This window comes from Colletotrichum higginsianum, chromosome 4, assembly GCF_001672515.1.
Source record: "Colletotrichum higginsianum IMI 349063 chromosome 4, whole genome shotgun sequence".
Classification (NCBI taxonomy): Eukaryota; Fungi; Ascomycota; class Sordariomycetes; order Glomerellales; family Glomerellaceae; genus Colletotrichum; species Colletotrichum higginsianum.
Window position 1 is genome coordinate 4,279,167 of NC_030957.1, and position 25,521 is coordinate 4,304,687.

Below are 25,521 nucleotides of genomic sequence, written 5' to 3' on the forward strand. Positions count from 1 at the left end.
TCGCGCCCCTCGACTCTCGTTCCCCATCATGACATCAAGGTCGCTCGATCTCAGGTGGTCTTGGCGGCCAACGCGGTCACCTGGTCCAGCAGGGCCTTGTCCTCCTTGCCCGCGTTCTTGATGACCTTGTCGCGCAGGTGGTCGACCTGCTGGCCCGCGGCGGCGGGCGGGTTCCCCTGGGCCGTCTGGATGCGCGAGACCTGCATGGCGAGGAAGAACTTGGGCACCTTGATGGCGAGGTTGCCGCCGACGGAGCGGATCCCGGCCTCGGTGGCGACGTAGGCGTCGAGCTCGCCCTGGAACGTGGCGAGGTCGTTGTCCGCGAGGGGCTCCTTCGTGGCGAACTTGTCGAGGGCGAAGGCGAGCGGCGTCTGGGACGAGTCGGCGAAGTTGATGGACGAGAACTTGACGCCGCCGGCGTCGACGTCCGGGACGCCCGAGATGGTCTTCTTGGAGGCGTCGCAGGTCACCTTGGCCTCGAGGTTGGTGACCGCGTCCGAGACCTCCTGCGGGAGGACCGAGTTGCCGACGACGAAGCAGGCGTTTTGGCGCGGCGCGAGGTTGGGGGCTTTGGGGCGTGTCAGCCTTGGACCAACTGATATGGATGCTTGGATCTGAGACCCCCCTAGCTGAGGGTATGAATGAGTATCTATTACTTACCTGCGAGAGCGGCACCGGCGCCGGCGGCGAGGATGACAAAGGACGGTTGCATCTTGAACTGATTACAGGGGACTTGTCGTGAAAAACGTATACGCAACAGACGGTTAAAGAGGACGACAGCGGATAGCAATGGCAGAGTGAATGAACGGGAAACGAAGCGAAAGACCTTTCCGGAAGGACTGAATGAAAGAAAACAACGAATGGGATCAGTGACGAGGAGAAACAACAACGAGGACAAGAGTCAAGACTACCCGAGTGTGACAGGACATGATCACCTTTTAGCATCAGCATCAATGGTAAGGGTCGTCAAGGGGGGTGGGATGGACTCTTGGCAAATATGCATAGGGCGCGATCTCCTCCTCCCCCTTACTCCGAGTCTAAACATCGCCAAAACTTGCTTCTGCAGGGGGGGGATGGTCAACTGGGATCGCATCGTCGCTGATGCGCGGTGGAAGTCGCCGGCCGTCCCCTGTTGACGACCTCCGTCCCAGAAGTTGGGGCCGTTGCCTCCTAGACTCCTGACTGTGTCGCAAGGCTAAGCGACGCTCATCCCCCTTTTCCTCTTCAGTCACAAGATACGATACCGGGATGACAAGGCCTGTCAAATGGGCGCCAAAAATGCGCATGCTCGGATGATGGGTGCCGAAGCTCAGGCGAAAGCGAAGGGGGGGGGTTGTGTTGTCAGGGCGCGGTTGGGTTTGCCGCGGCATTCGGCCTGATGATGATTCTGGCCGGGAACAGAGCCTCACTTGCAACGGCCCGAGTCTCGAAAGCTTGTCGCCGTGGCTCGATGCGGTAAGGCTGTCCCTGACGGCGCAGTGTTGAGCCGCCGGGGTGCACGCCCGCGGTTTCAGAGACTATCCCCAGGACCCCTGTCGTCCTCGTCTCTACAGAGTACATCGTACAGGGAGTCAGGGGAGGAGAGACGGGAAAGGCGAACGGTAGCTTCTTCAGAGATCCACTGTTTACATAATCTGCCCATCAGCTTGCTGACTAGGCACAAGTACCTGGTAGACTCACATTTAAATGTGCGGAAGGCCGGAGAACACCAGGCGTGTTAAACATGCGTTTGCCTTCTTCGCGAAGGACTACATGTCATCGTAGTCGTGAAGCATAAAGGATTTCATTTCTCTGGTAGCTTGATGTATATTGTAGGATTCCTAGTCTAGCTGCCACAAGTAGTTACTCCAGTCCAACTCGGCAGTGTTCCGGTGTGTGGCGGCCGGCAGCCAATTGTACGGATGAAGTTTATTTAGGAAATCTCTATCTCATCGACCGCAGTAAGGCTGCACATCCACTTGTTTTCTCCGCAGTACGATGTACTCTGCTAAGCAGAAAACACAGTGTTACAGCTCCTCTCTCTATTTTTCCAAGATAGGAGATGTAGAAAGATAGTACTAGTACCTTCAGTGTAGGCAATTTTGCTAGGGGCTTAAAGTACGATACAGAATCAGTCTATTATGGTGAGGTGTAGCATGGTTAATTAGCATTGTCCTTATGTAATACATACTGTACCATCCTGCCCTTGGGGAGCTGGTGTGACAGTAGGGCTCGAATAGGCCCTGACTCGTTAGCGTCCGTCGTTGGGCTCACTAGGTTTTGAGGCTAATTAGATTAGTGGAGAAACTCAGACCAACACTACGTACGAGGTTGTTGCGAGACTGTGTCCACACTCTATACGAGGTCTATACGAGGTCACCCTGAGGATGATGGGGCATGCGCTGAGATTCAAGATTTAGACTCTTGTGATATTCAAGACATGGAAAGGAAATGCAAATTCATTCCTTTTGTTCCCACTGTTCTCTATGTGGGCAATCTGACGTCCGAATACATTCTCTGGCGTTCATAAGCTCTGCCCTTCTAGAATATGTGTTCTGTTTGTTTTTAAAACCTCGGCAGACTGTCGCCATGTGCCTTGGACCAATATTTTAGAGACGTTGGCACGGCTCTCGAAATTGACGCTACCTATTTACCAGCTGAAAACTTAACGCACCTGATTTGTTGGAAATGGTCAAAAGTTTAGTTCCGCGGTGGTTTCGCGCTGATGAAAGCATGGAACAGCGCCCGCTTGATCAAAACTAGCCACCATCCACACAGTCGGCTTCTTCAAGAAGACGAAAGTATTTTAGAGACATTTTTTGAAGATAACGCAGAACGAAGTTGGATACATAAGTGCAAATAGAATATAATTCATTTAATCTAGATCAGGCATCACAAGGTGAGAATACACCTATGCTCGCTGTCTCCTGTTGGTCAAGACTCGAGCCAAGAAGACTACGCAGTGATATATAAATCATTCAAGCGTTTTTGTAAAAGAGCCAGCCAGCCTGACTTCGACTTCCAGCCAGAAAACTGCCTGTGTTTGCTTTGATGGGTTGTGGCCTTGATTACATCCGATCAAGGATGTGGCTGACGATCAAGTCCTGTACGGGTTGCATCAACCCATACGACATGTGGTCGCTTGCAAGCTGGCAAGTACAATGGGGATCCGCCGCGCAAACAATGTCGTTCTATGAGCACAGTACGTCAGCGCCAGCCATGATGATGTCTGACGAAAGGGGCAGTGCTAACCTCGAGACAGGTGTCGATGACCTTACCACTCTGGTCAAACTCTTCGTTATAGGTCGGGATGCTTTGGTTGGCCTGCATGGCATGAGTCGCAAAGAGGCCGAAGGCAGTGCGGTTATCGGGGCGACCCTGGCTGTCGACGTTCGAGCGTCGGCCGGGAATGCGGTAGGGATTGCCGACGAAAACGACACCGCTCACAGCCGCCAAAGACGCCTGTTCCATCTTCTCAAGAGCTTCCAGAACGACGGTTGCACCCTGGGAATAGCCCAGGAGAAAGAATTTTTGGTCCGGACAATCGTCGAGGCCGTACTTGATGATGTCGACGGTGTTTTGCACGCCAGAGGTGACGTTCTGGTCGAAACCCGCGGGATACGCGACGGACTGACTGACAGCCCCGGTGCCGTTGGCAAGGATGCGTTCGATGGCGACTTGAAACATGAGGGAAACGCCCTGCGGCTCTCCAGAGCCTCGGGCATCAACCAATTCTGGATTCGAGAGTTAGAGAGTGTTAGTAATCGACTGGAGAACGACTCACTATAAGGCGCGCATGGCTTCAGTTGCTCAGGGGCGGTGAGATTGACGCGAGGAATGCCGAGAAACGCAGCATCACCGCAGCGGCATTCAGATGCCGCAGCCGCCAGTGCGGAGATCGTGGACAGGAGGAGGACGCGGAGAGAGGCCATTGTGGCAATGTTCAGAAATGGGTGAGATATTACGGCAGAGAAAATATGCTAAGGAGGGTGGGCAACGACAGTTGTTCTAGGAAAAAGAAACGAGTGAGATATCACGGCAACGAATCTGCTCGGAGGAGGGCGAGCAACGGCAGTTATTATAGAAAATGTTTCACCCTTGCCTAACAGCGAGCACCGAGTCCACACAAGACGCCTTCACATCTTCTCGTACCCTACGCGAGACCTCGTTCCGATGATAACCATTAGCATGCCCTGACGGCGCCAGGCCATGGAGTACGCTAAACTAATTACGCGGACGAAGCCCCGGCGATGGAGAAGTTTGTGTGTAGTACATATCCAGGGTCCCAGGTACGAGGATTTGGTCGACAAGGTTCGGGCACTTGACATGCTCGGCGGCCAAGTCCGGTGCCGACAACGCGACGCGTCTTCTCCATTGCAGTGGCCCCGGCGTTCTTTAACCGGGCCTTCTCAATGCCAGTCAATATCTTGCGGAATTCATCTGAGAGGAAGATTCTGCTATGGACATCCGTTGTGCATTGCACTAACGTCGGTCTCTCAGCCGAGCCTCGATTGACCCGGAACATGAGTGGTATGGGCGATCGCGCGCAGGTTGTCGTGTCCGTTGTACCGATGCTAAAGGGCTTCCCAGGCGACGCTGAGACTTTGGGCTCTTAACCCTCACCACAGACACAACGCATATCCTGGGCGGTAGTGCCGCGTAGAATAGCGAGGATGCACACTTCTGGTACGGCCAGAACGCCACTTATCTAGGCGTCTATAGCGAATTCGAGTGCCGCCTTTTCAACAACTATTACGTTAGGATTCTGTTTCCTTGGAATCCAGATATCTCTGCAATAGCAGGAAGCTGTCTCATTAGAGGCCTTTATTGAGACAGGCTTTTTTAGCTAGTTTAGCTAGCTGCTTACTGCTAGAGATCCTGAAGAATGTTCTACGTTTTAGGCGTTAAAGAGTCCATTAGCTCTTGCGCACTAATCTGTTTCTCAAACCCGTCCTGGACAAGCATCACCCTCGAGAGCGGGCAAGGCCACGGATACAAGTGTACATGGCCGCCCCAGGCGCTCACGTCGTTGAACGAGACGACAACCATGCTCCGAACAGCCACATAATCGATTAAGGCATTGGAGTATACGTCCACCCAGCCGTCACGAAAAGGCTCATTGTCCGGGTCCACCTGGTGCACCAGCTCGAGGCACAAGTAGCGGATGCGGTGTTTCCCAGCGAACTGCAAGGGTAGGCGGTGCTCGAAGATGTGAATCGTGTCGATGGTAAGGTTGGCCCAGATGTAGTAGAATGGCGGGCGATCCTCGATGAAGAGCCGTTCGTAACCAGAGTGGTGACGGGATTCGCGGCAGGTCTGGACGACAGAAGGGACCGGAGGGTGTGGCCTCCCGTAGTCGTGGGCCCATGCCATTACAGTCCGGGGCGTAGAGATCAGTTTCCAGATGCGAATACGTAGCTCCCATGGAAGCAAGGGAAAGAGGTGGAAGGTGGTGGCCATATCTTATGGTCTGGGTTGGTGTCACAGACTAGCATCTGGTAGTAATTAAAGCAAGTAGAGAGTGGAAGCAGAGAAGAGATGTCAAAAGTGGTGGCCGCGGGTTACACGTGACGAAAGGGAAATGGCACCTATCTGGCAATTGTGGCCATCTGAAAGTAGGATGTTGTTCCACAAAGGAAGCATTGTCCCTGTAGGAACGTAAAAGGTACCAGCTAGGTAAAGGCCACTGTCCTTCTGTTACGCGTATAAACCTGTGGCCACCACTTTCGAGCCGTTTATCCGCTCGAGGCTGCTACTTCACCTCGGCTAAGTTTCAGTAAGTCGTACAGAGTACCTAGAAGAGGATTTACCTATTAGGTTTAGCGTGCACATGACCCTTATCAAAGATTCCTATTGCCTTGGCGAAAAAATAATTGAAGTTATCTCGTATCCATTGTGCACGACTTATCGCTCTACTCTATCTCTGCTGTTCACCTCTTTACCTACTATAATCTCTAGATAGTCTTCAAGAGGATGCGACGGGCTCACAAGAAAACCCGAACAGGTTGCTCCACATGCAAGCGAAGGAGGATCAAGGTCTGGCTGCCCTCAAACACCCTTGCAAGAGCACTCGCGTACTCATTTGTTGGTCTTGTAGTGCGATGAGATGAAGCCTCGGTGTAGAAACTGCCATATTCATGACGCTGCAGAGTGCGTATATGAAATAGCGGAAACCTCACCAAGTGGGAGTCGGTCACCTGTGGCTCCCGATTTGGCGCCACAGGTTTCGCAGTTAGCCAACAGCATCTACACCCTTCAGCACATGCGGTTGCTGCATACTTTCACAACCTCCACAGCGCTCACCCTGTCATGCAAGGACCAGATAAGAACGTTGTGGCAGGTCGACGTTCCATGTATAGGAATGGAATTCCCCTTCGTGCTACACGCTATACTCGCTCTCTCCTCGATGCACCTAGCTCGCAAGCTGCCGATCGAACACCGGCTTCACTGGGCATGTGGCATTCAACTGCAGCAGCAGGCTGTCGAAGGCGCCCAGAAGGCAATGGCAAACATAACATCTCACAACTGCACCGCCGTGTATCTGTTCTCAGCGCTGACGTGCGTGCTCTCGCTCGCACGAGGATGCGATGACTGGCGAAGCATCGCCGCCAACGATGACCAATCTCCAGGGAAGAACTGCGAGAGCTTCCTGGAATGGGTGGTCTTATACCGCGGAACCAGACTTCTTCTCAGCCCGCCCTACGAGGAAGTTTTGCTTTCCGGCCCACTGAGGCCCATGTTCGAGCTAGGACTTCAACGCCGTGAGCGTGTTCTCGCCCCTCTGGCAACCATGGACACTGCGAAGTCCGGTCCATTGTTGAAATTGCAAGCCGCCATTTACAATCATGTCAAAGACACCGACCGATTAGAGGCGTACGACACAGCCATCGACCATTTGCGGCGGGCCTTCCACGCCGTGTATGATAAGCCGATGGAAGACCTGGAAAACATGGATGTTTTCGCCTGGATGTTCTCGATACCGGACGCCTATGTCGCCTTACTCAAACAGCAAGATCCCATCGCCCTAGCGCTGTTTGCCTGCTTTGCTAGTCTGATTCAAGAAATGCGCCGCATGTGGTGGACGCATGGTTGGGGCGAATGGTGTGTTAGTCAGATCTGTTCCAAGTTAAAAGAGGCAGCAGTTTGGCTCGTTCAACATGTCATAGATGTTACTAGCTAATATGACAGCGTTATCAAGATGTGCGTATCACTATTATGCTTGAGCAAGTTGTAGTGTTATCAAGTAAAGTATGTAACATAGTAGTATTCTAGCATAGACAAGATCCCTAATGTATGAATAGTATCTTACTATACCCTGCACTCTATACATAACTAGTTTTGTTCTAGAACGTATAGAAAAGTAAGTCATAGTACATAATTCGGGGCGTTAGCATATATAGAGATCCAATTGCTGTAGTGAACGTTCACAGTAGCATCTACTAACAAAAGTAGAGCCTAGAAGTTAGGTAAATAGTTTTGTAGGGTATGAAAACAGATGAGTTCTCTAGAAGAATACATAAAAATTGGTACAATACTTCATCAGCTGCTAGTGGGTTATTGCTAGTGAAGAGTTGGATCAAGGATGTTGTCAAGCTGGCGATTTTCTGTGTGAGTTGCAAGAGGCAGGAAGCCTCCTAGAAGGGAATGGGGAACAGGTAAGAGTACGGTATCGACTACACGCAATGGGGTTGGGATGCAACCGTAAACTTGCCACGAGGGTTCGTTGCGTCGACATTGCACTGACGTGATGCACATTCCATCGTTCTAAGCATTCTTCGTGAGGCTGAGTGGTTGAGCGGAATGACGTCTCAGGATATGAATCTTTCTAGGGACATGCCAATGCTATACGAGACGAAACCGCTTCAAAAAGAAAAACAAAACTCCACGACCACAATGACTTGGTCTTCATCCCGACGCTGAGAAACGCCACAATAGTGCAAAGTACCCCTGCTCGAATCTACTCCAACACCGCCCACGAGCCCGACGGCCCGTACGCGACCTCGTGGAAGGTCTCCTTGGTGAAGTCAATGACGTGAATGGGCGTGTCGTGCCCGTCGACCATGGCCCCGGTCTCGGCGCCCATCTGGAACCAGACGGCCGCCTGCAGCCTGGGCGTCAAGGCCTCCCGGCCAGGCGGCAAGGGTCCGAAGTGGCTGACGTACACGGGGGCCTCGACGCCGTTGACCGTCTTGTACACGACGGCAGATGCCGAGGATGCCTCGTTGACGAACAGGATGTCGTCGTCCGAGACATCCGGGTCCGGGGTGGAGGCGCCGTCGCTCCAGTCTGGAGGCAATATCCAGGTCTCCCCGGACGAGATGGGCTGTGGCAGCGTCGCCACGTCGAAGCGGACTGTTTGTTCTGTCAGGATGCCTGAAGCGGCGCCGTCGGGGATCGGGTCGCTTGGAACAGGGGAACTTACCTCCGCTCGCAAACGCACTGCTGCTGGCTGCGATTGAGTAGTCGTCCTTCCACGTCACCATCAGGTTCCGCGCACAGACTAATCATCCCTTAGCTGGAGCTACCTCCCGAGAACTTGTTAGCGATTTTGTACATACCGGACGAGTAGCCGATGACGTTGAACTTGGTGGAACCGGGCCTGGCGGTGGTGTCAAAGCCAAAGGCGAGGCATATCTTGTGACCGCTAGTTTTGAATTTTGTGACGCAGTTCTTGTCGATCCTGATGTTGAGTTTGTATTCCGTCATGGTGCAGGGCTTGTGTGCGTTGGAAGACTGATATGTGAATTCGAATGGCGTGAATGCAATATGGAGGGAGACAGCACTGGTAGTCTTGTTGATTGAGAAGTAGCGTTGAAGAGAGAGAAATGTATGTTAGGATATCGCCCTCCAGGACTAGGGCGCTGGAGAGGTAATAAATCAACACATCACCCTACTCCCTCAGCCCCCTTTTCAGGATCAGACCATGTTGTCATCCCTCATCATGTGAACCCGGCCCATAACGAGAGCGTTGAGGACCTCGCTGTCTCATCCGCGCCACGACTGCCGCCTGCAGTCGACCAAGCTGATGACGCAGGCTGTCTTGGGTTCGCTTGCAGATCAAGGCTCAAGGCCAAGGTTCGGAACTCCGAACATCAAAGAGCGAAAAAAAAAAAAAGGACAGCAACGATGCGAAGCGCGGCGAGGAAATTGCTTCTCCGAACGGTGACGATTGTGACAGGATTGTTATTTGCGGAGGGGGGATGGAATGCCGTCGCATTCGCCTCTGGACCTGGAGCTGGGCGGGCGGTCGAGCAGCTGAAGGGTTCTTAACTGATGCTTTTCGGAGCAGACCATGGCCGGTTGCGGATTAGCTTGGTCGATGCTACCGGCGCCTTGAAATGACCGATTCACAGAGCTAGCTTTCGTGCACGTGGAAGGCTTTCTTGTTAACCCCCTCCCCCCCCCTCCTCTCCCTATTTTGTTGAGCGGGTGGACGGTGGAATGACTGTGGCTTGTCTGGCCTCGAAGTGTTCCCAGCCACACACAGTCCGCCGTCGAGAACCGCCGTTTCCCACCCCCTTTTTTTCCCCAATGGGCAGATTCGCCTGAGAGCGGAGGAAGCACGCCCGCCCACGCACGGTTTCGCTCATCCCCGCGTGTGACGCGTGACGAGCTGTGCACTGGGGCGCCGATGATGCTGGACCGGATGCGGCGAGATGTCGGCCGGCACCGAAGACAGCTCTGTTCCCCCATGATGCGCTGCCGAGTCCAACGAAACGATCCGAGAGGGTTTCACTACTTTTTGAAGGGTGAATGAACAGCCAGGTTCGAGAACGAGGATATTACGGCAGACGCCGGATAAGACGGCCGGGAAGAAGTGGAGACATTCCGCCGGGAATGCCCCACCTTTAAGTCACCGGCCCGCACCCGACAGCCGGTTCCGTTTCGTTTATTCTGATTTCCGCCACGCTCACGCCCTTAGGGATGTAGTACTGATGGATGGGTTCTATTACACCCAATGACTAGCGATTCCTGCAGACGCGGGCGCTCATTCGCGTTGCGCGACTCGCGTTCATCCCCCTTTTTCTTTTTCCAGCATCAGACCCAGTCATGTCATTCGAAGAGCATTCGACCCTGAACCTATTCGATTCGGCATGGCCAAGAGCAATGCCGCCCTGACGAGGGTTTCCGTGGAGTTTCTGTCCTCCAAAAGACAAAGTGGCACGGAATTGAGTTGTTTGGTTGTGAGTGAACAAAAACTTTTCAATATCTGCCCCTCGTTCTCGTTTGACAAAACATCCGCCAGATAGATTAGACAACAAGGCGGAGCGCCGGTGACTCGGCTGGGTGAACTGCCCCCCTGCCAAGGCGATTTTGATTGCCCCCCAACGCGTAGTGTCGTCTCGAATCAAGTAGCCGTACGTACCACTCTCCCCCCATTCTCCGTTCCATTCGTTTCCCCCCAACTTGCGGAGCCGATGCGGAGACGTTGCCGGCGGGCCTGAATAGCCAAAATGTGTTGATTAATCTGACGTGTCCCGCCGAGACGAGATTTCGACAAACCCCACCTGGTTTGCCAGAATAAGTAGAGGACTGCAGTGGCCTTTGGCGCGCGCATCACCCGGTCTGGAACGCTTTTGGCTCGACGAGTCGCCAGAAAGGTGATATCGCTGCTTTGTTAGGGCGTCTCAGGGCCGTCCTTGGCGGGCGATAGAGTTCACCGGTTATTAAATCGCTGCCGGGTATTGGAAACGATGGAGATTTTTGATGCTGCAGGCTTCCTCCCTCTTTTCCCCCTTCCCACCGGCCCCCGCGCGCGGCGCTTCCGGTCCGTTTTCAGAAATCGGCCGTGTCGAATGTTTCGACGAACCTCAATCGCCGGACCAGGTCGTCAAGCATTTCACCGTGCAGAGATCCGCGTATCAGGGCCATGAGCCAAGTTTGAGGTTTGCTGGTCGCAGAGCTGGCACATGGAACAGCAGCAACGGGCTGTTGTGCTCTAACTAGGAGACAACACCTGTTCCACATCCTGTCCGAACCTATGAACTTCGGCATGCGGGAGCCCGTAACCCCCCGAGAAGCCATCGCCGGATTGCGCAAACAATGATCTACGTGCATCGGTTATGATGCTATTCCGCCAAGAGGGTTGAGGGGTCAAAGAGCCGGCCTTGGTATCGACTCTCCTTAATATCGAGAGCATCACATAGTGCATCTCTGCAACCCCTCCACGTGGAGTAGGGAGCAGTCGTGTGGTTGATGCCGGGAAGCCCGGAGTTCGCCAGCGAGGTTGTCGTGGATCAAACAATCTAACGCGACTCGTGCGGCCTCTCCTCTCAGCAGCATTTCTCTCCAGAGGGGACTAGTTGGCCGAATTGAGCCCTGCGCACCCGATGGGGCAGTGGTTCCGAAACTGAATCAGCGGAAAGTCTATTTGAGTCTCGACGGGAGAGTAAGGGGCCGCGGAGAGTTGAGGGAGAGGCCACCCCGGATGATGACGAGAGACCGGAGATGATCTAACCGGTGGACGATGTGATGGCAGGACAGGGAACATCAGACCAGACGATGTGAGGCTGGGCTGGCATACATATAGACATGACCGCCCGCCATCTGATGGTAGTTCTCCCCTCCTTTGCTCGGACTCTGAAGTTTCTGTAGATTATCTTTTTTTTCGTTCTTTTACCTGTACACACTCTTTTTTTTCCTGTTCGTCTCATCTCTAAAGACGCTATCACCAAAAAAGCACCACACTCTTTTCCCGATTCCAATTCAAACAGCAACAAAAACGCACTTCGCTCGTAGCCGGTCTAGGAACAATGTACACTTCTACCCTCATCCTCTCTCTCGTCGCCGCCGCGGCGGCCGCCTGCACCGGCGGCAAGAACAAGACCGCCGAGGCCGCCGCCCCGGGGGCCAAGGCCCAGTGCGCTCTCCAGTTCGACGGCCGCATCCCCAAGGCCTTCACCGCCGCCGACTTCGACGGCAAGACCAGCCCCTTCAACACGGCCAACGTCTTCGGCAAGGGCTTGAAGTTTAGCGACCTCATCAAGCTTCCTGGCGGCCAGTCCTTGGTAAGTGAAGAATCTGGAAGCATCCGTTGACAGACTTCCGGAAAAAAGAAAAAGAGAGAGAGAAAAGGGGGATAAAATATCAAAAGAAATCAAGCGAGTTTCCGGAGCCCAAAGACTAACACAGCCTCTCCCCCCTAGTTCGATGTCAACTCGACCCAGCCCTTCGAGGTCACCATCGACGACAAGTCCATCTTCGCCCCCTCCGCGGACAACGTCCAGATCGGCTTCCGCCGCGCCGAGATGCTGCCCCTCAGCAACGACGGCAAGGACGCCTCGACCCAGGGCATCAAGACGCTGCACTTCAGCCTGCAGAAGGACGACAAGCGCCCGCTCAACCTCTCCCACGAGTACCAGCTCGCCTTCCTCGAGAGCGCCGACTTCAGCACCAACCAGATCGTCCTCAAGACGGGCACCATCCTGGGCCAGAACACCGAGGACCCGGACACGCTCCAGCTCTTCGGCAACGTCGCCACCAGCCCGCCCCCCGAGCTCTTCAAGACCAAGTTCACCCCCGGCGTCTTCCACAACTTTGCCATCAAGCTGGATTTCACTGCCAAGTACGTTTCCTTCCCCCCCCAACTTTATGTCCCGTTAATTCTGACATTCGACTGCAGCACCACCGAGGTCTTCTACTCCCAGGGTACCTCCGCTCTCAAGTCCCAGGGTGCCGCCGTCCCCAACATCATCGCTGGCCAGGGTCAGTACCACTTCGGCATCCTCAAGAAGCCCGTCAACGGCGGCGCCGACATCACCAAGAGTGGCGACCAGCCCGCCGACATCGACGAGGGCCTCATCTACGCCGGCATCTTCCAGGAGGACAGCGCCAACGGCTGCATCTCCCTGTCTCCTTAAATCATTTGTGGAGGGACGGGTATCACTGGACTGGGGAGGTCGTTTCTTTTCTCTCTATTAATATTGACAAGTCTGCCTTGACAGAGTTGACTTTGTGGGTGGGGCTCGAGATATTTCCTCCTAAAGAGAAGAAAAAGTTTCCACAATTTGTTTCCCTGGTTTTGACTCCCGTTGGGTTGACACAGTGATGATATGTGTTACTACCGATAGTCTTTGATGTGATCTGACTTTGCGTCTTGGCCCTCTGCATCGGAAGTAGTCTCTGATGCATGGGCACCAACATGACCGGAGACCTACTTGTCTTACGATAAAAGTATGCCGGTATCACGGTCACTCCACAGACCAAAGTTGACGTCCAAAACCGCTATGGGGGTACAGATAAAAGTTAGTAGCCAGAGTGCCAAAGTCCTCGAATAGGCTCAGAAGGGGACTCGTAGGAGCGCTGGTGGAACTGGTCCCGGAGTTGATTCACCGCCCGGCGATCTTGAGAGCTCCTTCGCCGCGCTTGTACACCTTGCAATGTCGCTGGGGTGCCGCGACATCCAACCTACGAACCTGTAGTCGCAGTTGTAGAATAGCGTGAAGCTGAATTTCTAGGTGATGGACAGCGCCCAGCCGCGCCCGAGGTCCGGCTCGTCCCAGTTGAGGGACCGGCTTGTGGCGGGCGTAGTTCGGCCTGCCCGACAGCGCCACGGGCCCAGCAGCCTCCGATGAGGGTCATCAGAGACACGTCCGAAACACACACGCGCGCCGTCAGCAAGAGGCGCTTCCAGTTCTCCGACTCCAGATAGCTGAGCGCGATGGCTCCTTCGGCCGCCTAGAACAGACCCGCCTTGATGCTGCAGGCCGTGACCGAGCCGACGTAGACGGCACCACTTGTTGCCGTAGCGGTTGTTCATGTACAGGGCCGTTGAGCTAAGTGACGTAGCCGGCGGTGCCGAAGGCGAAGGTAGCCTTCAGCCAAAACCTATTGGCGACGATGCTGCCCATAAAGCAGATGGTGATCACGAGCGAGAAGAGGACGGCGTTGCCGGCCCTCTGAGTGCGAATACGGTCAGCGAAGGTCGTGAATTACACGACATGAAAAAGACGCACATGGCCAAGTAAAGCAACTGCTGACCTCAGGCTTCGACCGAGTTCGTTGCGTTCCAGAGCCCCGGTGCGGTGAAGGCCGCGGTGCCTACGATCGTTGCATGGAAGAAGATACCGCGGTACCACAGTTTGACGCAGGTGCGCCTCCATCTTCGAAAGGGGTCACTCGAAAACCTGAGACGCCGGTTTCTGGTGCTGAGGCCATCTTGTTTGACGGTCAGTAATCCCGAGTTATCTGGTCTAGATGCGAAGCCCGGCAATGACCAGGATCCCAATGAGAATACAGTATACTTGCATACCTATTACTTGTCTCCTCCCGAACCCGCGGCATCGGGAACGGCAACTGGAAGAGGACGACGGCCCTGCATGTTGGGTGATATGATACGCAGCAGTCGGGCTGTTCCTGAAACTGCTCCTTCTTAGCACCGGAAGACTCATGGATTCTGTATATCGGCACCGACAGTGCTGCTAGAGGTCTCCACAACTTTGGTTGTTATGCCTGGTTGGGGGGCGTTCAAGATCACGACATGCCGATCAGTGATGGCGTTTTCAGCATCGGCTCGGTACAGAAGATAGCGTAGGGCCTCTTATCACATTGGATGGAGACAGGACTCCCTAGAAGTAGCATAACACCAACCCGCAGTCAGCTCTTTTCTGGCAAGTGATGCTGTTTTGAAGATCGAGAGGCATGTCTCTGACTGTATTTCACCAGCTTGCAGGACGACATCGTTACGCTCAAGCTCAGTATCCAGGTAGTGCATGCAAAAACAAATTCGAAAGTTTCCTAAAGACCTTCCTTCACTGCTCTATTCTACCACGAACTAGGACATTGTCGCGTGGACCCCGACATGAGGACGGGATCCGCTATCACGTCATGCACCAAGACAAAGACATGCCACGGTAACGGCTGCAGGCCCCGAATCCTTCGACTGACTAAACCCGCGATATCGCAGGAGAGGGGTCGTTACATAACCGTCTCGTGCCTCGCCCAAAGCCTCGAGTGGCACATGTGGTCTGACTGATTGAGTTACAGTCGACACGAAGAGGAAAGCTAGAAGCACACGGCAAGCTGACACTAACTTTGATTCAGCATGGCAGCGGTTCAAGTAGGATCCACTCCACGAGAAGCTCCTCCAGCTTCATCGGGAGAACGTCGATGGAGCAACGCGGAAGTTTCGCACCTCTTCGAGCCCTTTGCGGTCCCTGGCCAGCAAGACACAGCCACCTTTGGTCTCCCGTGGTCCGCCCCCTTTCCTCTCGGCCTCAAGGTGACAGCCGCTCTCAGCCTCGCGGAAAGCGTCGAAGCCATCAAGAGCTTCACGCAGTCCGGTGACACCGCGCGTCTGGTCAAGCAGCACGGGGGCGCCATCCTGATCCGCGGACTCCCGATCGAGACGCCCGACGACTACAGCAAAGTCGCCCACGCCTTTGGCTTCCGTCCCCACGTCGAGGTTGGGCGGCCTCCGTTGCGGACAGTTCTGGCGCCTAATGTGAAAACGGCCAATGAAGGGTGAGTCTGGGTCATCCGGGGATGTCTTTGGAGAGGCAACGTTGGCGAAGCTGGCTTGACGATGAGGACGGATCAACACTCGTTCACTTTGTCGAGATGGCAAAAGAGAAAAGCTAACATCGCACACAAGCCCGCCAGAGCTGCCCATTTGGCCACACAGCGAGTATGGATGGAGCACCATCAACCCAGCCTGGTTGACTTTCAGCGCCCTCAAGTTGCCAGAGTCTGGTATGTCGAGTTGCAGTCGCTCTCAACCGATCCGAATATTTGTTCATCTCTACTGGCCGTTGCTTTCTTCTTTGAAATGCTGATACTCCATCCAAAATCGACCGCAGCTGACTCAAAATAGGCGGCGCAACTCCAATCACCTCGGCCATCTACATTGCGTACGAACTCTCTCGCCAAAGACCCCAGTTCCTCTCGCAGCTTCGCAACAAGGGCGTCAAGTACGTCTACCGCTACACGCCAAACCCGCTCGTCTCCAACACGGGCACGAGCGTGCGCGGGGCCTACGGCCAAGAGGTCACAGATGACGACGATGAGGCAACGGCCCGGGGCAAGATCGAGGACGAGGTCCGGCGCCATAGCGACCGCTTCGAGTGGCACGACGACGGCAGCATCAGCGTGACGCACATCGTCCCCGGTAAGGAAGCGCTCGGCGTGAAATCCTTCTAGTGTGGCCAGCCATCGCCCTGTAGCCCTCCGTACCTCCTCCACACAACGTACACAAATGAAAAGGCCCGGGAACTAACAAGTAACCAACCCCATGACAGCCGTTCGGATCCACGATCCCACCGAAGCAACCGTCTTCTTTGGAAACGTCACCTCGGCCTGGGGGCGTAGCCGGCACCATGGTGCGACGCGGCCGCCCTTCCGCGGGGACGACGGGTCGTACCACCCGCCGCCGACCTACGGCGACGGCGCGCCGATCGACGTCGAGGACTTGGACCTGCTGCTGAAGCTCGCAGAGGAGGGGGCCGTCGACGTCGAGTGGGAGAGGGGAGACCTGGTGCTCCTTGATGTAAGTAGAATGCGATTCTGCCCCTTGCCCCCGGAGGGTTAGGAGAGTTTTGTTAGTGTGAAGTGGCTGACACGAGGTGGCGTTCGCGTGTGCGCAGAATTACGCCGTGATGCACTCCCGCAAGCCGTGGAAGGGCACGCGCCAGGTCCTCGCTGCTCTGTGGGATGACGACGACGGCAACGACAGGAGGATCAGGGATTTCCCCGAGGGCCTGGAGTTGTTGAAGGCCAGTCCCCGTGTGCCTCGGAGAGACTCCGAGTAAGGCCGGCCGGCGCGTTGTGACATGATCGTACTCGGCCGATCCCCCATTGTTCAGTGGATCTAGTTGGCGATCTTATAAGTGTCTACCGTGCGCGGGAACAATCCTGGCTGTCAAGTGACTGGCAAGAAAGGGGGGACAGGTAGCTGAATGGGATCCTTGCGGACATCAACCGTCTAGACCAGCAGATCCAGGGCCATGTTGGAATGGCAGCGGAGGGTTTGAAGATGACGCGGAGAAGAAGATACCTTTCATGATCCCGGCAGTCCATGGTAGATAATGTTTCCTTTCTATTTAAATTCTAAAAACCAAAAAGAAAAAGACAACAACAAGGCGTATTTGATATTAATAATTAATTATAAAATTTGGAACGCAGGTTCGGGCGGAACACCACCAACCCTCACGCAGGACAAGTGGCCCTCTTCTTGGAGCCGCCCTCCTCCGAGATCTCAGACAGCCCGAACCAGCCACACTCGGAGTCGAACATGGCGTCGAACCCGTTGTAGAACATCCTGCCCGTGTTGATGTAGGGCCCCCTGTCCGCGCTCGGCGCCGACTCCATCACGAACCCCGACGGCTGCATGGTGGCCGGGTCCGGCCGGCCGGCGCCCTGGGCGACGACGGTGTAGGTCGCGATGGGGTTCTCCTCGTCGGGCACGCAGACGACGACCTTGCTGCGCCTGGCGAGGACCTTGGGGTGCGTCTTGATGAACTTGGACGTGGTCGTGTTGGCGCGCGAGCTGACGACGTCGTTGACGGCCACGTAGGCCTGCGGGATGCCCGTGTCGAAGAGCGCGTGGCCGTGGTCCCAGGGCGAGTCGTTGATGCGGATGGCCATCTTGGCCATCTGCCAGTCCGTGGCGGTGGACCCGGCCCGCAGCTCGAGCTTGGTCTTGCAGAAGCCGCCGGCGTTGTCGCTCGTGAGGCCGACCTCGACGCCTTCCCTGGTGATGATGTAGCCCTGGTGCATGTCGCCGCCGACCGGCCGGCCGCCGATCTGCGTGACGTGGATGAGCGGCACCTTGTCCGGCAGCGCGTCCGGCTGCTCGGAGCTGCCGCGGCCGAAGCCGACGCCGACGTAGTGGATGTTGCTGGGCCACATGGTGATGTTGGACTTCTGCGCCTCGGTGCAGGACCCTTGCGTCTTCCAGGCGCGGCAGACGCTGGCCTCGGTGACGACCATGACGGGAACGGCGGTCACGACGTCCTGCCGGTACCCGCGCTCGTCCGGCCCCGAACGGAACGTGAGGTTGGCGTCGATCCAGTAGCCCTGCCAGAGGCGGCCGCTGGAGGAGAGGTACTCGTTGCCGGGGCGGCTCTTGTCGAAGGGCGCGTTGCTGTCCGAGAAGCCGAGCAGGCCGGCGCCGATCATGACGCCGGTCGAGCCCGTGTCCATGCCGGCCGAAGGGACGGACACGGGGGCGGACCACTTTGTCGCCACGGAGAACTCGAGGGACGGGGTGCTGTCGATGAGGGGGAACTTGTTGACGAAGGGGATGAAGGCCGTGTTCTCCGGCGTCGCCTTTGGGTATGTCGGCGGGCCCGAGGCCGGGCACGATGCGGCTGCGGCGAGCTGCGCGACCGCCGCGAGGGTGAAGGTGTTTGAGAGATACATGCCGGGCTGCTGCTGTCTGCTTGCTTCGAGGGCCTGATATGCTTGTGCAGGCCCGGCAGAGACGAAGAAAGAGAAGGCCTCTTTAAATATCAGGTCCCAGTTGATCTCCATCGGGATTAGTCCACAGAGTCGGTGGTACATGCACACGAGATGTCCGGAAACGTGCTGTATGGATTCATTGAGCGCAAAGAAGGTCAAATCCGATGGACTTGAAGACGGGGAATTTTTTTTGAGTTTGAGAGGCGAGTTGGAGACGCCGCCTAGTCATGTGGCCGGCCGCATTCAACCCAAGATTTGCATGGCATGGTGGTAGTGGTTTGATCCAGACCTCCCACCCCTCGGCAAACTCAAGACTGAGACATGAGAAGCTTAACTAGCTGCTTGCCGGAGAGCCACGTGGGAACGTGGGCAAGCCTGGAACCTCTTTGGAAGAGCATTAGCCTGCCGGAGACGGCCATGATGATGTTCGATTCCCACCTATTATTATGTTTCGGGATGGGGGACCGAGACCACCTCTTTGTTTATGCTCACTATGGGACTATGGGGGCCTGTTTGGAGAGTTGATGGGGGTTCCCAGCACCGACAAGGGCCTGTGTTGAACAAGCCAAAGGCCGAAGGACTTGACGACGTACGCGAGGCCAGAATCATTCCAGCCGTTTTAGCTCGTTCTGCCATGATAAGCCTGTGATCGTCACGGTCTAGTCGGCTTCCGGCGCCGCCTCTGCAACGCATTCCGCAACCTGCTCCGGGGCTAAAGGCACAGTTATGTGTAGATTCTATCCAGTCTGGTGTTTTCAAATAAATTCAACATCATGTTGGGAATAGCACGCGTTGGTGTAAGTAGGGGGCAGGTATTGGACGAAAGCAGGCTGACAATACGATATGTCTTTGTGTGTTTTATCAACGATTTATGTACATTTGGAAAAAGAAAAAAAAAAGCGATTATACCAAAGCAATAGAATGAACCCTTCATGTGCTCCCTGGGTAAAGAGACCCATTTCTGAAATCTCACTAAAATGCTACTCAAACTGTCCAAGCCACGCATCCGCCTTGGCCCATTCGTCGACCAGGACCCCTCGCCGCTGCTCGCCCCGTACGTTGAAGCTGACGTCGAAGGGCTTCGGACCCGTCAGGATGGCGTCCTTGAAAGCCGTCTGCACACCGGTGTCCGGCGCCCGGGCTCCGGGCACGACGTCAAAGTACCACAGGAGCTTCGACATGGTCATCAGCATGCTGTTCTCGGCCATCCGCTGGCCCGCGCAGACTCTCCTCCCTGCGCCGAAGCCGTAGGTGGGCCGGCGGGACTGGTCCCCCCCTGCTGTCTCCTTCGACTCCTCACGACTGCTGCTGGTGCCGAACTTGCCGTCCAGGAACCGCTCTGGTCTGAAAGAGTCCGGGTCCTCGTACTCGTCCGGATCGTGGCTGATGGCCCAGATGTTCATGAGAATGGTCGTGTTGGCGGGGATATGGTACCCCTGATAGACATCGTCCTGGGTCGTGGCGTGGGGGATGGCGAGCGGGAAACCCGGACGCCATCGCAGAGTCTTTTGTTAGTTACTAAAGTCAGCGCATGTGGTCGAAGCAAAAACCGCTGCCCAGAGCTTGTTCGAAACCCCAACGGAACCACTGACCTCGAGGAAACACGCCTTGAGGTAAGGCAACGCGTCTGCCCTGGCTTTCTCGGACCGGACGCCATCCCTGCCAAAGACCGAGTCGACCTCGGCTTGCGCTCTCTTCTGCACGTCCGGATAGGCGGCCATGGCGAGCACGAACGTCTCGAAAGCGCCGGCGGTCGTGTCGGACCCGCCCTCCATCAGGAACCCCGTGATGTACTCCAGCTCGACCTCGCTGTAGCCGTCCCTGGCGTTGTTCCGGAGGAGGCTGGCGACGAAGCTGTCCCCAGCCTTGCCCCGCTCGACGCGCGCCCTGGCCTCCTCGAAGAGGTCGTGATACAGCCCATTCTGCTTCGACTTCAGCGCCGCGGCCCGCCGCTGCCAGCCCCGCCATGGCGTCAGGACGTCCGGCACGTGCCGCAGGAAGGGGAACACGTCAAAAGGCGGCACGGCGCCCTGGTCCAGCATGCCCGCCCACTCGGCCTGGCAGGCGAAGAACTGCTTGATCCTCCCCTCGTCGCTGAAGTCGCGGCCCCTCGTGCCGAAGACGCTCGTCATGATGACGGCGCCGAAGTACCGCAGGATGTGGTCGTGGTACCGGCCCGGCGCCGACAGCAGCTCGTGCATCATCTGCGAGGACTCGGCGTCCTGCAGGGGCAGCAGGCCGTCGACCTCGTCGTCGCGCAGGAAGTCGGTGACGGTCTTGCGCGCCTTGCGCCACTTGGGCCCGTACGGCATGAAGACGAGGTGGATGTCGCCCGGCGGCGGCACGACGTACTCGACGATGGGCACGTAGGGCCGCGACGAGTAGACGGCGCCGCGCTGGTCCAGCAGGTCGCGGGCGGCCTTCCACGAGTTGACGACGACGGCGCTGCTGCTCGGCCCGAGGCGCAGGCCGACGAGGCCGTGGGAGCCGTGGGTCCGGCTCCATTCGGCGAACTGGAGGAACGGCTTGGTCAACGGGATCTGGTGGAGGTTGCCGAGGAAGGGGATGGTCGGAGGCCCCGGGGGGAAGTTAGTGGCGCGTGGTTCGGCGGGACGGAGGACATGGCGGACGGCGAGGTAGACGAGCGAGAGGATCAAAGAGGCCAATGCCAGGGTCAACAGGGCCATTTTTTCGAGACAGTGGAAGACGGAGTTGAACCTCGGTGCAGAGAGTCTCATCGAGTCTGGATAAGACTACACTACACTACCTCACATAACTTATATCATGTCAGCGATGCTGGCGTATGGTTGCTATGCAATGTGCTGAATCAGCGCGGTGTCGCTTCTGCACACATGTGCATAGAGCCGTAATACGGAAGCCTTCATTGGCAGAGAGAGAGAGTGCTGACTGACGGACATGCTGTCGTGTAACCTCCCCCTCCTCCTCTGGTCCAGTTGGATGCGATCCCATCCTGGCGGCAGAGCTCTCTCTGGGAGAATCATTTCCAGATTGGCATCATTATACCGATAAGCCAGGTAGAACTTGTCCCAGTCGAGTACTGCATGACAGGGTTCTGTCACTGGTGCATATCAAGTGGAGAGAGTCTTGCTGGATGCTGCTCTAAGCAGGACCACCTAGCAATTACACCCCAGATTCTTGTATCATGACATCTAAAGCCATGACAGCATAAGACGAGGATGTGTGAAAAAGGGGCATGTGAAGGTGACTCTACGATTCCAAGCTCATTTCTCCGACATGGTCTGCGCAGGAATGTGGAATCAGCACCTGTATCCCAACATCAGCCAAGTCGCGACCAGAGCTGCAGGCAAGATTCCCGACTCCCGCCTAATAAGGCGTCGGCAGTACATGCAGTTCGATGAAATGAGTTTCCTGAGAAAGAGGAAAAGAGGTGGCAATTTAGAATGTTCCACGATATTTCGATATTGAAATGTGGATTTAGGCGAGTAATGCTGGCTCACCATTTTGCTCGTGAGTTTTTTTTTTTAATTATACGCGGGCAGGGCTTGACAAGTCACATAGCCAAGACAACAAGCCGTCCCGCAACAATCGTTTCGTTCAACACTATCCAGCGCCTGATTAAGACGGAAGGCAATGAGGGAACCCGCTCGAGGACCGTCCCGAAGAGAGCTCTCGAAGTTGCTCGTGGGAAATGACACATCTTATGGCCCGCAAGCCATGCCTACCGCACGCCACGTCCACCGCTGGTGACAGTCTGTCAGGTGGACTGTCAACCTTCAGGCCGGAGTTGAGGGTTGTGTCACCGTGACAACTAGCAGATCCCATCGTGAGCAGGACCCTCGGACTCGCGCAAAAGCGAGCGAAGGGCCCCCGAGTGGTCTCGACCCCGGGCTGAGAGATGGGATGATGGTTCGGACACGGGTCCAGGGGGGGTGGAGTGCCCCCGTTGCCGCATCTGTGCCCTCAGGGACCGTCGGACGCTGCATGCACATGCAGATGTAAGTAAATGCAGTTCAACGGGTAGCTTGCTGCAAGGCAGCATTGTTTAGACGACGATCGGATGGAGCAAACAAAACATGGCCAACGTCGAGTCTTCAAGCCCATGAGCCAGCAGCAACAGTGACAGACAAGCACCACGCAATGTCAAATCATTCACCCTCATCCAACTCGTCTGGTTGTTTTGACACTCTAGTCGACGTTCCAATAGACCATATAACAAAGCCATCATCTCCCCATTTCGACCATATCCTCGACTCAAGACGTTTGAGACCCCGGTGGAAATATTCCACCCCGAAACCACCCCGACTTGAAGACTGACTCTGGCCGATGCCAGAAACCGACAAGGCACCGTAGCCGCATGGACCGTTGGCGCCCTCTTAGCGTCTCCTCCGTCAACGGACGACGACGACGAGACTCTTCCGATGTGGCGCTAGCTTGTATCATAGAAGGCGCCACGTCTCGCGGCCGGCCGCGCTAGTTGAGGCCGCCGCCCACCCGCCAGCCGCCGCAACATGATAACAGACAAGGTGACGATGGGGAGAGGGGTCTAGAGGGGAGAAGAAGAGGCTACTGTCGAAAAAGCCGTTCGTTAGCTTTGACGGTGGGATTCGGGGACACGCAGATGCTTTGACGGTGGAACAGCAAGAAGCTGTTCCGTTTGCAGCCTAGATCCAGGTCGAGTGAACGACATGGCTTGGGCCTCCTCATCACCGCTAGTGCATCCCAATGTCCGCATTGACCCTCGACTGTTGGAGTTGAGGATGAAGGGGAGGGTGAGGGGGGGGGTGGTAGTGGGTGGCTGTCACTAATACCCTCACTCTCGCAACTCTCTGCCATTCAGGGGAAAGGGAAAACTTCTCGTCTTGCCTGACGTCTTCTCTCTCTCTTTCTCTCTCTCTCCTCCTCTCTCTCTCTTCCTCTCTCTATCCCTTGCTTCAGTCACTCGTTCCTGGCTGTGAATACCTTCGTTTTGAGTGTGGTCTACTTGCTTTCCCCCGTTCTAACCTCCTCCCCCCCCCCTGTACATGTTGCATGCCACGAACATTTTTGGATTTACAAGCGAGCGTGTCTTTACTCAAACCCGCTTGAGCATAACCACTTGGACATACGAACCGACCACCATCGACCACACAGCGCTGCCACAAACGCATCTTGCTACACACATATAATCAGCTGCGACGAGGATTATAATGAGCCATGGCTGACCAGGAGACACACGGGAGGTGGCACGACATTGTCGAGAAGCTCTTCCACCGCGGCCTCGTCAGCGAGTTCCTCAACGACCCGGGCAACGTTATCAGCCAGGTTCTGTCATCGCCGGCGACGACAATCCAGGAGAACGCCCCGGCGGGGAACACGCAGGCCCCGGCCACGACACAGGCAGTCGCCGCGCCTGCACCCGCGTCCACACAAGCAGCCGCCGCGCCCCCGGCGACGACACAAGCTCCTGCGGCACAGCAGCCCGCCGCGACACCGGCCTCGTCGCCCAAGCAGGAACAACAGCCGCAGCAACCACAACAGACGTCGACACCGGCGGTCCAGGCCTCGGGAGCGGCACAGCAGCCGGAATCGACGGCGGGAGCGGCGGCGGCGGGGACGACGGGCTCGTACACATCTCCCGTTCTCACCACGTCGGCTCCTGCGGCCGCCGAGACGGTGCCATCGGCGGCTGAGAACGCGGCCTCCTCACAGCTGCTCTCGCAATCGGGATATTCAAAGGGTTCGGGGACAGTTGGCGGCGGAGGAAGAGCCTCGACGACGAACTCGGGGACGACCGGCTCAACACAGGCTCCGCAGGCGCCGGAGTCTGGAGGCACATCTACTTCGACGAACCAGGGGCCCCTGGTCGCTACTGGCGTCGTGTGTAAGTCTCTCTTCGCCCTCTGGTCAGAATCAAGCCATCTGCTAACAAATGCCGTCCAGTGGGAATCGTGGTCCTCATGGGACTGTCGCTCTTGGTCTACTGGTGCCTCCGCCGCAAGAAGAGGGCGGCTCTCCATCGTCACCAGGCCGTCCCTCCCGAGAGCCCCAGCCACGACTACACGGACTACCGTTTCCGAGACCACATCGACCAGGCCTGCCCTCCGACGATGATGACCGAGAACCGCGCCCTCAACGCCGAGGGCGACGAGTTCGTGATCCAGCACCCCCAGCCCGGAGGACGGCAGCCGCCGCCTTTTGCACAAACGCACCCGCACCCGCACCCGCATGGTGATCCGGGCGGAGACGCCCCTCACGTCAACCCGTACGCCGCGCAGCCCTTTTCGTATGCCCAGGCCCAGCAGTACGTGCAGTCCCTCGCCGACACGGGCACCTTCGGATACCCGCACCCGCCGCCGATCCCGCAACCGTCGCCGATCCGGATCTTCCGGTGGCCGACCCGCTCATCCCGCAGCGGGGTATCCACGCCGAGCGTCTTCTCCGGCTTCCGATCCCACAAGTCTTCCTCGCGGAACCCGTCCCGGACGTCCCGCAGCACCGTGACGTCGATGCTGTGGCACGGCCGGCGCGACGTCAACGCCCGCCGCACCATGACGACGAACCATTCCCCGGTCTCGCCGCGGCCCAACTTCCTCCACCCGGCAGGCGGCGGCGGCGGCGGCGGCCTCAACCAGAGCCCCGACAGCACCATGATGGGCGACGGCCTGCACACGCCCGTCCTGGACTGGCTCAACTGGATCCGCGGGCACCAGCAGGCCGAGCCGGACCCGGAGATGAACCACCGCAAGAGCTTCGCCAGCACGACCGAGACGCTGAGCTCCGACGGCGGCGGCGGTGGCGGCGGTGGCGACGGTGGCGGCGGCAGGGGTGGCGGATACGAGGGCGTGGAGACGGCCAGCAAGGCGAGCACGGCCAGCAGCGGCGTCTTCTCGCCGACGCTGCACTCGTGGCACCCGCAGGCGAGCGGCGCGCCCAACGTCACGCCCGAGACGTTCCAGTACCTCCCGCTGCCGCTGTTCCGGCGGCCGAGCAGCAGCGACGGGCACCGGTCCGAGACGTCGGGCGGCGTCCGCATCCCGAGGTTTCAATGAAGGGCGGGGTGGTTCTTTTTTTTAAATAATGTAGCTTACTGCAGTCACTCATTGCATTGCCGAGTTGCCCTGGGTGGGCGGCTTTGTATCCTTTTTCTTTTTCCTCTCTATTCTTGTTCGGTGAATACTTAGACAT

The 25,521-nt window shown here is 56.6% G+C and overlaps 11 protein-coding genes across 11 annotated transcripts; 4 read left to right on the forward strand and 7 right to left on the reverse strand.

Moving 5' to 3' along the window:
- Nucleotides 1-50: 50 nt before the first annotated feature.
- On the reverse strand, nucleotides 51-712 carry CH63R_06591 (uncharacterized protein; the record flags this gene model as incomplete). Its single annotated transcript, XM_018301566.1, has 2 exons — nucleotides 51-568; nucleotides 661-712. 2 exons carry the CDS (start codon nucleotides 710-712, stop codon nucleotides 51-53), a joined length of 570 nt encoding a protein of 189 aa, XP_018159416.1.
- A 2,474-nt stretch (nucleotides 713-3,186) lies between these two features.
- Nucleotides 3,187-3,911, reverse strand: CH63R_06592 (Family 5 carbohydrate esterase; the record flags this gene model as incomplete). The annotated part of the gene is made up of 2 exons (XM_018301567.1): nucleotides 3,187-3,713; nucleotides 3,764-3,911. 2 exons carry the CDS (start codon nucleotides 3,909-3,911, stop codon nucleotides 3,187-3,189), a joined length of 675 nt encoding a protein of 224 aa, XP_018159417.1.
- Nucleotides 3,912-4,869: 958 nt separating this feature from the next.
- Nucleotides 4,870-5,439, reverse strand: CH63R_06593 (uncharacterized protein; the record flags this gene model as incomplete). The annotated part of the gene is made up of 1 exon (XM_018301568.1): nucleotides 4,870-5,439. The coding sequence occupies one exon, from the start codon at nucleotides 5,437-5,439 to the stop codon at nucleotides 4,870-4,872; it is 570 nt and encodes a 189-aa protein (XP_018159418.1).
- Nucleotides 5,440-6,385: 946 nt separating this feature from the next.
- CH63R_06594 (C6 zinc finger protein) lies at nucleotides 6,386-7,159 on the forward strand (the record flags this gene model as incomplete). The annotated part of the gene is made up of 1 exon (XM_018301569.1): nucleotides 6,386-7,159. One exon carries the CDS (start codon nucleotides 6,386-6,388, stop codon nucleotides 7,157-7,159), a length of 774 nt encoding a protein of 257 aa, XP_018159419.1.
- A 777-nt stretch (nucleotides 7,160-7,936) lies between these two features.
- CH63R_06595 (uncharacterized protein) lies at nucleotides 7,937-8,685 on the reverse strand (the record flags this gene model as incomplete). The annotated part of the gene is made up of 3 exons (XM_018301570.1): nucleotides 7,937-8,331; nucleotides 8,402-8,479; nucleotides 8,538-8,685. 3 exons carry the CDS (start codon nucleotides 8,683-8,685, stop codon nucleotides 7,937-7,939), a joined length of 621 nt encoding a protein of 206 aa, XP_018159420.1.
- A 3,047-nt stretch (nucleotides 8,686-11,732) lies between these two features.
- Nucleotides 11,733-12,839, forward strand: CH63R_06596 (uncharacterized protein; the record flags this gene model as incomplete). The annotated part of the gene is made up of 2 exons (XM_018301571.1): nucleotides 11,733-11,987; nucleotides 12,126-12,839. The coding sequence occupies 2 exons, from the start codon at nucleotides 11,733-11,735 to the stop codon at nucleotides 12,837-12,839; spliced, it is 969 nt and encodes a 322-aa protein (XP_018159421.1).
- Nucleotides 12,840-13,432: 593 nt separating this feature from the next.
- On the reverse strand, nucleotides 13,433-14,136 carry CH63R_06597 (uncharacterized protein; the record flags this gene model as incomplete). The annotated part of the gene is made up of 2 exons (XM_018301572.1): nucleotides 13,433-13,754; nucleotides 14,024-14,136. 2 exons carry the CDS (start codon nucleotides 14,134-14,136, stop codon nucleotides 13,433-13,435), a joined length of 435 nt encoding a protein of 144 aa, XP_018159422.1.
- Nucleotides 14,137-15,022: 886 nt separating this feature from the next.
- CH63R_06598 (Taurine catabolism dioxygenase) lies at nucleotides 15,023-16,724 on the forward strand (the record flags this gene model as incomplete). Its single annotated transcript, XM_018301573.1, has 5 exons — nucleotides 15,023-15,441; nucleotides 15,572-15,669; nucleotides 15,791-16,084; nucleotides 16,215-16,462; nucleotides 16,560-16,724. 5 exons carry the CDS (start codon nucleotides 15,023-15,025, stop codon nucleotides 16,722-16,724), a joined length of 1,224 nt encoding a protein of 407 aa, XP_018159423.1.
- Nucleotides 16,725-17,121: 397 nt separating this feature from the next.
- On the reverse strand, nucleotides 17,122-18,447 carry CH63R_06599 (Outer membrane autotransporter barrel protein; the record flags this gene model as incomplete). Its single annotated transcript, XM_018301574.1, has 1 exon — nucleotides 17,122-18,447. The coding sequence occupies one exon, from the start codon at nucleotides 18,445-18,447 to the stop codon at nucleotides 17,122-17,124; it is 1,326 nt and encodes a 441-aa protein (XP_018159424.1).
- A 908-nt stretch (nucleotides 18,448-19,355) lies between these two features.
- On the reverse strand, nucleotides 19,356-21,062 carry CH63R_06600 (cytochrome P450; the record flags this gene model as incomplete). The annotated part of the gene is made up of 2 exons (XM_018301575.1): nucleotides 19,356-19,880; nucleotides 19,968-21,062. 2 exons carry the CDS (start codon nucleotides 21,060-21,062, stop codon nucleotides 19,356-19,358), a joined length of 1,620 nt encoding a protein of 539 aa, XP_018159425.1.
- Nucleotides 21,063-23,550: 2,488 nt separating this feature from the next.
- On the forward strand, nucleotides 23,551-25,385 carry CH63R_06601 (uncharacterized protein; the record flags this gene model as incomplete). The annotated part of the gene is made up of 2 exons (XM_018301576.1): nucleotides 23,551-24,217; nucleotides 24,277-25,385. The coding sequence occupies 2 exons, from the start codon at nucleotides 23,551-23,553 to the stop codon at nucleotides 25,383-25,385; spliced, it is 1,776 nt and encodes a 591-aa protein (XP_018159426.1).
- Nucleotides 25,386-25,521: the final 136 nt, after the last annotated feature.